The sequence below is a fragment of the Pithys albifrons genome, chromosome 3 (assembly GCF_047495875.1).
Source record: "Pithys albifrons albifrons isolate INPA30051 chromosome 3, PitAlb_v1, whole genome shotgun sequence".
Lineage (NCBI taxonomy): Eukaryota > Metazoa > Chordata > Aves > Passeriformes > Thamnophilidae > Pithys > Pithys albifrons.
In genome coordinates this window covers 33,225,375-33,238,524 of record NC_092460.1, presented here as the reverse complement: position 1 = coordinate 33,238,524, position 13,150 = coordinate 33,225,375, and the positions used below count along the sequence as shown (strand labels likewise).

The 13,150-nt window shown below is 40.4% G+C and overlaps 1 protein-coding gene across 1 annotated transcript in view; it reads left to right on the top strand.

Moving 5' to 3' along the window:
* The window catches only part of ST8SIA1 (ST8 alpha-N-acetyl-neuraminide alpha-2,8-sialyltransferase 1), a 118,563-nt gene that overhangs the window by 17,654 nt on the left and 87,759 nt on the right, over positions 1 to 13,150 (top strand). The window contains exon 2 of the mRNA XM_071551278.1: positions 11,587 to 11,731. Coding sequence (XP_071407379.1) covers positions 11,587 to 11,731 — 145 coding nt within the window. The remainder of the gene's footprint in view (positions 1 to 11,586; positions 11,732 to 13,150) is intronic.

Sequence of the window (13,150 nt, the reverse complement as noted above, 5' to 3'; positions counted from 1 at the left end):
GACTCAGGAACGAGATGTTGTGGGTGATAAGTGAGAAAATGTCTGCTGGACTCTTCCATACGTGTTGTTAGGTACTGGTGAGGTTACTTTGCTGTAGTGAGTGAGCACTGGAGACTTTGGAGGTCCGAGAATGCTTTAATTAATCGCAAGAGGCGTTTTATAGAGAGTTGTAATTACGTTGTAATTGTTGAGACTAAATGGCATGAGTTTACTTCTGCATTAGCATTTCATCCTTTCTGATGGGGTGCTAGAGGGATTAAGGTATACAGCAGTGTTTGTTATTGAGAAAAAAAAATCACTTTCCTGTGTGTTCTTCTTGTCTAGGCCAGGAGATAAGCAACAAATTTTAATGATATATAGTCACCTATGGATATAGCAGATTGAGGTTCATCACACTTACTTTAACTACCTAAAAGTTACATTTCTCTCTTAGTACTCTTCCCATGGTTACCCCCCACTATAAGTAATGAACAGGCAGAGGTACTTGCAGATACTGACAGTTCTGTTCTGCTTCGATATCTATGTTAGGGTGGGGTAAGTGTCCTTCTGCTGACTGAGGAAAGTCTAGATGACCAGCAGAAAATAGGTGCTGTGACGTGACTGGGCTTTGGTGGCAGAGCATCATAGGAAGAACACAGACCTGAAGCACACACACAAGACTGTTACATGAGTGCAAAGTGGAGCTTTGACTATCACAAATCAATTGATACCACACATAGATGTCACTCAGATGCTGAGAATGGAAGCAGGAGAGTAGCAAAAAGAAATCCTGTGGTCCAGCAGCAGACAGCTTCTGCTTTTGCTTTATTATACCAGAGTCCCAGTTCTGCAGTAACCCTGGTGATCATCAATACACTTGATTTTTGTTTTTTACTGGGTCTACAGAAGAGCAAGCTATGAAGACAAACAGCGTACATTACCTCTTGTTCCTGTTTGCCATTTAACTTCTTCTGTGGCTTCAGCAAGATAAAAATACGTAAAAAGACTTGGAATTGGAGCTTCTAATAAAAAGACCTTCCAAACTGGATATATCTTTTCCTTTATTTCAATCCACTTAGTGCATTTAGCGAAGCATTTGCATCAATGAAACTGATTTTTGCAGTACCTAGTACTCAGGCAAGGTTTAAAACACATTAGCAGAACTTCAAAAATAAAGCTTTTAACCGCAAACAAGGGAATTGCAAGTTCAAGGTATGTTGCAGATAAATGACTCTGTTTTAATCTGTGGTGATTTTATTATTCATTTTCATCTGTTAGAAGCCATCTGTCAGCACACAGAAGGATCACTGAACTCAGTTCAGAAATATCTCTGGATACTTGGCCAACTGATGATCAGCTGTTTACAAAAGTGATGTTGGTGGTTGCAGCAACTCAGGCTGTAAGTGAAGTCCAGTGTCAGTGCTTGGCAGAGCATTAAATCATGGCTTTCATCCAAAACTGGACTATTGCAGCTTAACTGGTGTGTAATTCTGGGTATACAGAAGCAACAAAGAGTACAGAGTTTTGTCAGTGTCTGATTCAAGGAAGCTAAAGCAGAGCATTATTTGGCATTTACTGGATTTGTTTTTCTCTCTCGATCAGTAAGAAATGTGTTACATATGACTGGACTCTTAATCATAATCCACCCACTTTAAGGAATTTGTCTCACTGGCTAATTTCATTCAGATTAAATAGAATAATAGAAGTCTTAGAATTTCATGACAAACTGGATACAAGAGAAAGATCAAACCCAAGGTTTCCTATTCTGTTTGGCTGATCAGCTCATCCTGCTGGCTGGCAGGGCATTCAGTGGATGCTTCCCAACCAGGCAAAACTTGTTCCATCTCCTAAACAACTGATAGATATGAGATGTAGGAGGCAGTTTCTGAGAAGTGAAAGGAACAAGTTTCTCTTCAAAACAGGGCTTTCTTCAGTCTGTTCCTTCGGATCTACTCATACGTCTTGAATGGGTTAAAACTTACCTCCAAATGTGCAGTTTCATATGCCTTTGAAAATATGTTTCTCTTTCATGCCTTTTCCTGTGATACTTTTACATATTCGTGTCTCTGCACACACCTAGGCAATGGCTGCCTGGCTACCTACACTTTTTGCATCAAAAAGCACTCAGAGTGACCAGTGCAGGAACATTCCTCTTCATTTCTGTGGTCTCAATTTTTTAGGCATTTCAAGGTGCTTAAATCTGAAATTTTTTTTCTGTCCAGCTCACCTTCTGTGAAGGGGCATGACTTCAGCTATCAAATTAGTGAAAAGCTCCCTATGGACTTCTTTGGATTGAAGTGTGGGGGCACTTTTGCAAGGAGCATTATGTAATACCAGGCTTTTATCTGGGTTGTAGAAGCAGGTGGAGAAGTCACTGTAGTGTGATAATTGCCTGCTTAGATTTGGGTGCTATGTATCATCACTCTACATAGTGCAAGCTCAAATGCAGGATTAGAGCTGCTTGATTTATTTTTAGTGAATCTCCTTCTCCTGATAGAACACAGCCATCCTGTGCCCTTGTTGAAGCAGAGTATTTCTTTGCACTCGTGTCAGTGCAAAGCAAGCAGCAGTTTTGCTGAAAGGAACAAGGGAAGTGGTAAAAACAACTCATTTTTCCCCCCTGCAGCAGCACCGTCATGTAGTATGACTTTGTCTCAGTTGATGGTTCTGCTATTTTGCAAGACAGCTATTCATTAATTTCCCCTCATATCTGTGAAAGCTGCTCTCCTCCTGGTGGTTTATAAGATAAAACAAAAAAAAGAATAGCTCATGAAGCAATTAATCTCTCCCCCTGCCCCACTCCCCTTTGCCTCTGAGTTCTCTGTGACAAAACTACCCGCTCGTGCAGTTGTGCCAGCTCATCTTTCTGACAGCCCGCTCTGAGGGCTGTATGAGCAGAGAGGAAAGACCATCACATGAGGCTGCTGGCAAATAGGATCCTTCCAAGGGATGCCATGTACAGGCAGAAGACCTACAGTCCGTCCCTCACAGCTCATGTTAACTGCAAAAGCCTCCACAGGCTTTCTTGGGTCTGGAGCAGCAGGTCTGGCTTCATGAACTGGAACTGAGATCCCAAATGTAGATGGCTCTGTCTAAGGAAGTTGGACACTTTATGGTCATCAGAGAGGAAATAGGTGTCTGGTTTGAGGTGAATCACACCCTGAAGGACACTGTGTCCACTGCAAGGAAGCCTTGGAAGTGTTTGCATTTCAAACACTATAAATGAAGTGAGATGAGCCCTGTGTTTCCTCTGGGATAGGCCCTCACACACAGTTTTTGTATTGGGGGACTGCTGGTGGAGGCATCAGCAAAGCAGAGGAGCAGTCTGGGGCAGTGCCAGTGAATTCCAGCACTGCGTGAGGTCACTTCTCTGGAGCTGCTGGCTGCTGCCCAGAAACCATCATTTGAGCTCCTGCTCAGATTCATCACTGCTCAAAGGGCTGTGGCTGTTCATGGCAGTTCCCAGGTGAGAAGTCGAGTCTCTGTTGCTGTCTCTCCTGGATGTGTTTGGGAGCAATACAGAGACGTCCTGCATCCCAATAGATTTTACTGCATGAGTAATAAAGTGCTATTTTTGCTATTGCAAGTCACAACTTGTGGTGGTTTCCTTATAATATAGCTCTTTATATATCTGGTATGACAGTCTTAGGAAAAATTTATTTACCAGAATACTAGAATTTAAACTCTATAATTCAGATGTTATAGTTCATACATTATAATTTGTGTTTCAAAGCTTATAAGCAGACTTTGTGCATAGGAGTTTGAAGCAAGTTTGTATGAATCAAAATATGTTTTCTCTGAAAAAAAGGTGAACAGTTATGTGTTTCAATGTGTTTCCAGATCAGCTCTGCTCCATTTTTAAGTAAAAGAATTGGGAGGAGGAAAGGTAAATTTAAGGCTTGTCAGATGTTCGGGTACAGTTCTATTCACTGAGTTGTAACCTGGTCTCTTCTACTGTCCAGACATTGTTCAACAATAAAGATAGTCCCTGGCAAATTTTGGCCTCATCTGTACTTCAACAATTTAAATATTGCACTATTCAGTCCTCAGTTGCACTTGCAATAATAGTGAAGGTATGGAACGTAATGATGTGATGCTATTCCAGAATCATGTCTCTCTACTGTGATATAAAAGTGTATCCTTCCAATTACTTCTCTTAAAATGCTGAGTTTTGATCAAAGAGAGAATGCATAATCAACTGTGTATCTTTAGCGCACTTTGTAAAATTCAAAGGAGAACCTGATAGAGATTAGGTAATCCAGAGTAATATGAAGATTCAAAGATTGAGCTAAAACACAGTTAAATTTTATGAGAACAGAATTGAGGCAAGTTTGGGGAATTACAGGGTGCCCCATGTAACACTGTTGCTGCTGCTGTCTCCTGAGAGACTTTAAATCCTTGAAATTTTAAAGGACCAATCTGTCCTTGTTTGGAAGGAGGGTAGAGGAAAAAAAATCTCTGCATTTGCCATTATATTATGAACGTTTCTGGAGGAAAAAAAAGATATCACTTGTACATTTCAACAAAAAAGAAAAAAAGAGTTGGACCAAATCAGCCAGAGATTGGGATGATGTGCTGCAGTGGCTGATAGCTCAGATTTTGCCTCCTGCAGGACAGTGGAGTTTGTTTGTACAGAGCGAGGGAAGGAAGGATAGGGTAACCCAACACAGAGAATGAAAAAACAGTTTTATATTTCTTTTGCAGTCTGGGAAACAGAACTGTGAACTATACTGCGTGGGAGGCACCGGATTTTTTCTTCGATGCTTTTAAAATAGACAGTGAAAACCAAATATTGTCAGGTTAAATAAAAACAGGTAGTGAAAACAATATTCTCATATTAAATAAAATACTTTTTTTTTTCCTTTGGACACCTCAGAAAAGCCTGGAAGAAAGATATAAAAGACACCCATGATGCAGGAAAGACATAAATGCTTGATTTCATAATTTCCCTCCTCCAACCTCTAACTATTAATTTGTAATTTGTAGTAAATTATCTTTAATTTATAGTTTAATTTCTTACTCAATAAAAACATATAGCTGTACTGCTAAGATAATGAATGTGGTTTTTGTGAACTTCCTTTTTCTGAGAAGTGTCTGTGGTCTCTTCAATCTCTTTCCTTTCAGGCAGGTTGCAGTGCCAGGCTATTCAGTACATGATTTGCTTCTGTCTGCAACCTTTTTTATTGTCCTGATATCTTTCCTCTCTTGAGGAAGATGGGGAAAATATTATATGGTCTCTGTAAAGTCCACACACCAGAAATTGCTGCAAGGGGCATTGAAATAGGTGGAAAGTTTCATATCAGGAAACAATGTAATAATAAATATGAGGAGGAAAATGGTCATGACTTTAGTCTTCATAAAATCTTATCATATTACAGAAAGCTTGCCTGGGAAGTAAATCAGATCATCTCTTTGTTCTGCTCTGTAGTATCCACTATTCATATTTTTTTTCATTGCATTTAGGTCTATTCTTCAAGCTTAGGTAACTGAGGTCTTTTCAAAAAGGAACCTGTGAAGAGCAACGTGTTCTTGATTTAGATGTTGGTTTCGGGAAAAGTCTTAATTCTAGTTAGAGCTTAAACTGTTACTGCTGTCCCAAAAAAACAATTTTATATGCTTGTCTGAATATTAAAAGCTTTTGTATTGGCCATTCCCTTATTCATTTGGTACTTGTCCATGGTGTTCCTAGGAGGGCAATTTTATGATCATATTCCCAAATAGTTATGCTGAGGGTAATTTAAAATTTTGTCTCAAGTGGGGTGGAGTCTGCTGGGGAGAGAAATGGTGCCAAAACACTTGTCAGGGCTGAAGCCAGCTCTGGTTTTGATGTGAAGGAGGAAGACCATGTGGCTGTGTTGTGTGACTTGGAATTCATTCAGTGTGTCCCTTGGCATGTGATGACAGCAGAATGCCAACAGCCTCTTCCCTCATTCTGCATGGGAAATTTATAGCAGTTACTCAGGTTCCACCCACAGGTTTGGTACAGGGTTTGGAGCAGGATTTTGATGTGTGTGATATCTGACCTGATGAAATTGGAACATTACATTCCACTTAGTTTCCTTATGCCTGCTGTTGCTGTTCTCTGCCCTGCCTGAGGTGCAGGCTGGTATACCTTAGATAGTAAGATACTTTAAACACTGTGAAAACCTCAAAGCCTCAGTGGATTCTTCAGGCCAGCCCCCAGTTACAAGTATTATACTGAGCTCTTTAGGAAACAAAAATCCATTGTATGTGACCAAACCCAATCAATGATGTTTTCACAGAATATTCAGAAGCCAAATGCCACCACACTGACTGTAACTGAACTAGTGATTCTGCTGTTACTGAATGGCTTCTGCTGCCTTGGAGGAGAAAATGGCCACAGGTAGAGCCATTACATGGCTATGTGAGAGGACTCTCTTACAGCTGTAAGCATTAGCTACTGCCTGCTGTAGGACATGGGGTACAGTCCTAGATTTTTTGTCTGTTCTTGGACGGTGATGGTCACTGTATGGATGAATTCAGGATGTTTGCAGGTCTGAACTCGCTCAGATTAATTCTTGATCCTCTGTGTTTCTTTTGATCAGTGGTCTGCAAGACAACATTAAAATATTATCGATAAGTTTTTCAGATCAGAAAAGAAGTAGGGTAGCAAATGATCCAGGAGACAGCCTGGATCTGCTAAGCATCCTGATTTTCAATAGGAGCAGATATAAAGTCTCATATTTAGCAAACCAAAGTGCAGGTTGCAGTTACAGATGAATGTTCCCAACCTAGGAAGCATTGACACCAAAAATAGTGCTAAATAATTAATAGTTGACTGTGTTTTGGCCTTGGGTGTGGGTAATAACTAAGGTCGGTTTGTCCCTGTAGTTGGCAGGGGATGACAATACTTGAAATAGTATTTCCAGGTTTTATTTAGAATGGGATATTTAGAGGTGGATCTTGAAAAAGAGAGAATAGAGACAAGAATTATGAAGAGTGTAAAAAACTTTGTTCAAAGTGATAAATTCAGGAAAACTTCTGCTTTTTTGGTCATCAGAGGGGAAGTTGAAATTTCAGAAGCCAGGGATCTCTTAAAGGAACAAGGAAGAATAATTAGAAACTCGTCCAGAACCTGGAGTGCCAAAAAATCAGACCCTGAACTGGTTTCAAATTTATTAAAGACAGTATTTTAATAAGCAGTGATTTGAGTTTCTCTCATGCCACCAAAACTGGCAAAAACATCAGGATGTGTTATTCTTAAGGAAGGACTACACCGAAGACCTAATTAGGAGAACTTTTCAGGATTAGATTTTGCGACTCATGGTGTTGAAGGTGGTCAGTCCAGTTGTGTTTTAGAGCCACCATTGGTATTAATCCCTAAAGTATATGCAATAGGGATGTTACCTTGGGGTTCTTTAAGGATACAGGTGCTGGGTAATAGGTGTTGGTTTAGCTGAGGACTCCACAAGGTTCTTGGTAGAGCCTCCTGCCTCTACTGGAGGGTACATAAATTGAAGCAATTGAGCAATTACACTGAAATGGAGCTGTGAAGATCTTCCGTAGAGAACCCAAGCGACCACCCATCCCCTGGATTTCAGCAGCACCATGAATCCCTGGTTGTGAGTGAAGGCCTGATGGTTTTGGCTTGACACCAACTGGAACTCCAAAGGCAGATGAATTTTTTTCCCTAGGCCTTCAGATTTATTTGATCTCAAAGCAAAACATGGGAAGTTGAAGTGAATGTGAATTGCAGTGTAAAGGAAAGGAGGTTTAAGCCAGACCAAATACTGCAGGGCTGTGCTTCAGATCCTGGTTCTGTTTTGCTGTTGCTGGACAAAGGTTAATATGATATCAGCTAAATCCAGGCAACTGAGCAGAGTCTGACTAAAGCTGCTCATTTGACAAATTGCTTTTTATCTTAAACTTGAACTTGAGTAATTATTTTATTGCTGCTATTAAAACCATACTGCCCTTAGTCAGTGACGGGACTGCTGACACTTGCTGGAACCTGCAAGAGCATCATCAAGCTGTAGTCTCTTCTGTCCTTTTCCCATCCTTTGTGTGCTGGATCATCCTTCCTGGGGAACTGTTCAGATAAGGCTTAAGCCTTCAGTTCTCTTTCACAGAATCATAAAATTGTTAAATTTGGAAACGACCTCCAAGGTCATCAAGTCCAACCTTCAACCAAATACCACCATGCCCACTAAACCATATTGTAAACTGCCATGTCTTCTTGTTTCTTGAGCACTTCTGGGGATGGCAACTCCACTGCTTACCTGGGGAAGCTTCATGAAGCTGCCCTCCTGTTGTTGCTGCCTGACAAGTGGCTCTCTGTCAGTCTGATCTTTTCCTCATTGGTGTGCTATATCTACCCTGCATGGGTTGAAAAGGAAAAAATTTATAGCAATAATTTTGCTCCCCTTCCCTTGCACAGTGTGGGCAGCACTTGGATGGTTCATGTAGAGCAGCATCCCAAGGCAGGCAGCAAAGGCAGGTGGAGAAGTGGTGGTATGCTGGGAAGGCAGGACCCCCACACACACCTGTAAGCTAAAGCTGAAGGGCTGTAACTTCCTGGCTGACAAGCTGTGCTATGGAATTGCCCATTTCTGCTTTTAGATGTTATATTTGCTGTCAGTTGGGATGTTTGAAGTGGCTACTCAAGAGTCATGATTGACTGGGACTTCAGTCATACCAGGGTGAGATGAGTCATCGACTAGCTGCAAACTGAAAAGCTGATAAACTTAAGATGAAGAACAAGTAGCCTCAGATTTTTTATGTAAGCTCTCTTACTGACTTTATCTATGAATTTAGGTGTATACTTTGCAAGGAGGTGTGGCTTACTCTCTGGTTTAAAGTGGAGGAGGATGCGCACCTATTAACCCTTTGGTCAGAGGGAGGCTTTTGCAGCAAATCTAACTGTCCCCAGTTACTGCATCTCAGTCATGCCTTCAATTGTTACAGTCACTCACAAGGTCTTTATGAAATCAGACCAGAGTTAGTCTGCCGTAAAACCCATGAAAATAAGGTCAAGTGGCTGTAGGATGGTTGGTACCACTGTGCCTCTGGCCTCTGTCAGTGTGTGATGTCTGCTGGTGTAACCTCAGCCAGGTACACTGTGGGGACACAGATGACAGCTCAGAACTGCTGCTCAGGTCCTGCCTTGTGCACAGGTTGCTGCTTGAGTTGATGTGCAGAGCCACTTCAGTGCTGATGCTGTAATGACCTGCTTGGTGCCCAATTCCAGCTGAAGTCTGAGAGGCCTGAAGTGAGATTGTCAAAGTAATTTTTCTCCTGCTTCTCTCACAAGTAGGGATTTGTCTCGTAAGTGCTCTCAAATCTGAGGGTCCCCAGTGCCTTTTCAATACCAATATCCTTTAAGTCCTCTCATAAACAGGTCTCCTCTGAATTGGAGATAACTTTGAGTGAAAAGTATATTCTTTATGTCCTGCAAGTGAAGGAATACTCTCAGTGAATCGAGATTCTTGACTAAAAGCTGCTGCAATTTTGCAAATTCTATCATAACATTTTAGTTGTGCATTTTAGTCAAGCTCAGCAAATCAGTTCAGTCTCTCTGATCCTGCAAAGTATCTTGCTTTTGGTTTGCCATTGAATCCATTCTACTTTTTAAAGCACTTTTTATGAAGCTTTTCTTTCGTTGTAGTTTTGGGATTTAGATCCGAAAGAGAGACTGAATAATGTGAGGCTTCTAATAATTATTCTTTTCTGACAGCAGATATGAGTGCACAAGATTTTTTTGCTGGTATATACAGACGCACATTTGAACTAGTGACCTGTCTAGCTGTGGACCTTCCAGGATACACCTACTGCTTTTCATAATAGATTTATTGATGAAGGATTCAGTGGGAACTGAAATAATGCTTTATTTGGGACAGGAAAGAGTAGGTATATATTTCTAATCTAATAGGTAGGTAGGTAGGGAGTTGTAAAAAGAACTTATCAGTTTGCCCTGGCTATGGAAATATTCCTTAACACAGAACACTCCCTAGATAATTTTACACTAAATTATCTGGGATTTTTTTTTGTGCTTCTTCCTCAGACCAGACTTCTAAAGAAGGTCTGAGTTGCAGGATTTCACTTGGAAATTTTAATTTTGGAAAGTACTGGAAAGCTGTAGTGAGGTCCCCTTTGAGTCTTGTGTTCTCCATGGAGTAAAGACGTAACTTCTTAAGTCTTTCCTTATAGGGCAGGTTTTCCAGCCCTTTGATCACCATGTTGGCCCTTTTTGAACCCTCTCCACTCTGTCTTCATCTTCCTTGAACTGTGGTGTCTAGAGCTAGACACAGTTTTGTCCTAGACTTCATAAATTTGGGGATGACTTACTTACCTTTTCCAAAATAGTTATGCAGGTGGAGGAATTCACTTGTGAGCTATTTCCTCTTTTGCTAAGCATATAATGAATCCACTCTACAGTTTTCCAGTTTTTGTCCATTTTTCAGTTAGAAGTATGCCTGACAAATAATACTCACACTGCTGCAGGAAACTATGAACTTTAGGGGAAAATAATGATTTTTTTTTCATGTATCAATTTTTAGAAATGAAAAGTAGCTGTAAAACTTAAAAAAAATGCTAAAAATTTAAATTTCCATGAATGGCGTAATGGTTTTAGACAAAATCTCCTCTTTCTCAGAGAAGAACATCTATATCAAGCATTTTAGTTGTTACTAATAAGAATTGATGTTTTTCTACTTATGCAGCCACTGGAAATGGTGCCAGTCTCTTTAGGATTTCCTTTAAAATATATGAGAAACTTATATAATAACATAATACACTGTAATGACATAATTCTGCAGTGTGTGTTTTACATACATCTACTGCATATAAAAACTAATGAGTACCACCCTTCCAGCTGCCATATAGGCCGTGGAAAGATAGGATATTCTGGACCTTTAGTCCTTTTCATCGTTGTGTATTTTCAGATATTAATTGCTGGGTTTGCTGTGATAGAGAATTTTTGCTCAATATAACCTTGAACCAGCTCACCAGCTCTCAGATTTCTACTCAAGCCGAATAGTAAGTATTTTTGGGAAATGAATGTGTAAGAGGATATGCAGTTTCAGCAAGGAAACAAAGAGGTATAATATTCACTCGATATATATATATATATATATATCATACTGGGATGACTCAAGTTGGACTCTAGTTAGTTAGAAGGCAGACTCAAATACTGCTGTGAATATGCAAAGGATGTTCAGTAACTGGAGAGGGATGCCAAATTTTTCCATCCATAAGTTATGTAACTGTGGGATTTTAGGAGGCCTGTTCTTCGTGAATGAGGTTGGGTACTGAATTTTAGATTTATTTTTCAAAGGAGCTTCTCTGATTTCTGTATGTGTTGGAGACCACTTTTTTATTCAGGATGGAGATTCTTTTGCTGAATCTTGGTTTTATTTCTGCTCCATTCTGACTGGAAATTTAAGTTTTTTTCCTGTCTATTTCTAAGATTTTTGGGGGAAAAAAAGCAGGTTTTCTAGCCCTTATGTAAGTAAAGGTCACTCATGGTTCATCTGCAGGCCTTGGAGCATATGAGAGTGGCAGGATTTCAGATGTGAGGGGTGGTCATTAACGAAGGCGTGCCAAAGCTCTAATTAATACCTCACTTTCTCTTTTGGTTGCCTTCTCTAGGAAGCTGCTGGAAGAATGCTGTGACCCTGGGCAGCTGTTTGCCATGACAAAAATGAACTCCCCAATGGGAAAGAACCTCTGGTTTGACGGGGAATTTTTATATTCTGTCACAATCGACAATGCAACTTATTCTCTCTTGCCACAGGTTAGTAACTTTGTTTTTATTGTCACTGTAAGTATTAATATACTAAATGGTAACTTGATAGAAATTAATTTGAATAGGCTAAAGGCTTGTCAAGAAATTGAGCCGCTTCTGCTTTTTCTACTTCCATGGTCTGAAAATTTTGTTTGTATGCATGTGATTGTTTCCTTGGCTGCTTTTCGGGTGTGCTCATGGACACAAGGGATGAGGTTGGGTCACCAGTCTTCATTCTTAAAATCCTAAGTTCTGGCTATTTAAAGAAGGTGGTTCCTGCTTTTCAGTCAGGGATCACACTCACCATGAGCTCAATCTCTCACCTAGGATTGCTTCCGTTCAGATCTGTACAGATCCCACTGCAAGATGTGACAGTGCTTTGTGTGATGGTGTGCCAAGTTACTTACAAGTTAATGAAGTTTATTGGTGACCATCAATGTGAGCCCAACAGCAGAAGCCAACAACTTGACTTTGCTGATTCTTGCTGTGTTTTTGAATGTTAGAAGTGGTTATTGTTGTTCAGCAAAGGTGTTTTGCATTAAGTGCTGCGTGTTCAAGTGCTGGCAATTTTTAATAACCGATCGGGGCTGCTGCTTGTTTTGTTTAATTAATTTTATGGACTGATGGTAAATAATGAATTTGTTATATTGAATTTTGTATGTGAAAGGAGTGATGTTTTATGTGGCTACACACTAAAAGAAAGCCAAGCATCTGGATATATTGATTGATTTACATGTTGCTTTAAATTCTCAAAGACATATGGCTTCATTAAGCCTCCCTGTCAGTGTTGAGCCATTCACACTGGGCTTTTCATTTGTTGCTGTTTCAGTTAAACATGTAGCAGAGTTCTTACTTGTTAACTTAATCCTGCAAAGAAAACATGAAGAAGTTGATTCGTTGTTTGTTTTTTTTTTTAAAAGATAGTTTCCAGATCTCAAAACCAGAGTTATGACTTTGAACCAGTTTGTTTTCATGGAGAGGAGTGAGAGAAAACTGCAGGGCAGGGCAGAGGAAGTGGGAGCAGCCATTTTTTGTGTTGAGACATCCTCCAGAGGAGCAGTTTTGCAGCTGTGTTTTGGTCATGCTGCCAGACTCCTTGTCTTGTCCTTTGTGCCTGTTGCCATGATCCAGACAATGGACCTCTTGCCTCCCTCGGGCTGCTCCAGCTGCTGCATCCCTGCGAGCTCAGCAAACAAATAGATGCTGATACCTGCATGGCAGGTGGTTTTTTCCTGCAGTACAGCTGGAAAGGGGCTGCCCAGCTTGAGTGGATTTCTGGAGACTGGTAGAAAGTTTATGATGTGTTTGCAGAGAAGTGGCTACAAGTCCTTTGTTATGATTATTGGTGTGGTTTGTTGCTACAATATTGCACCATTTATTGGAGAAAACCGAAACCCTTGGCAGAGCTGTGGACTTTGTACCACGCAA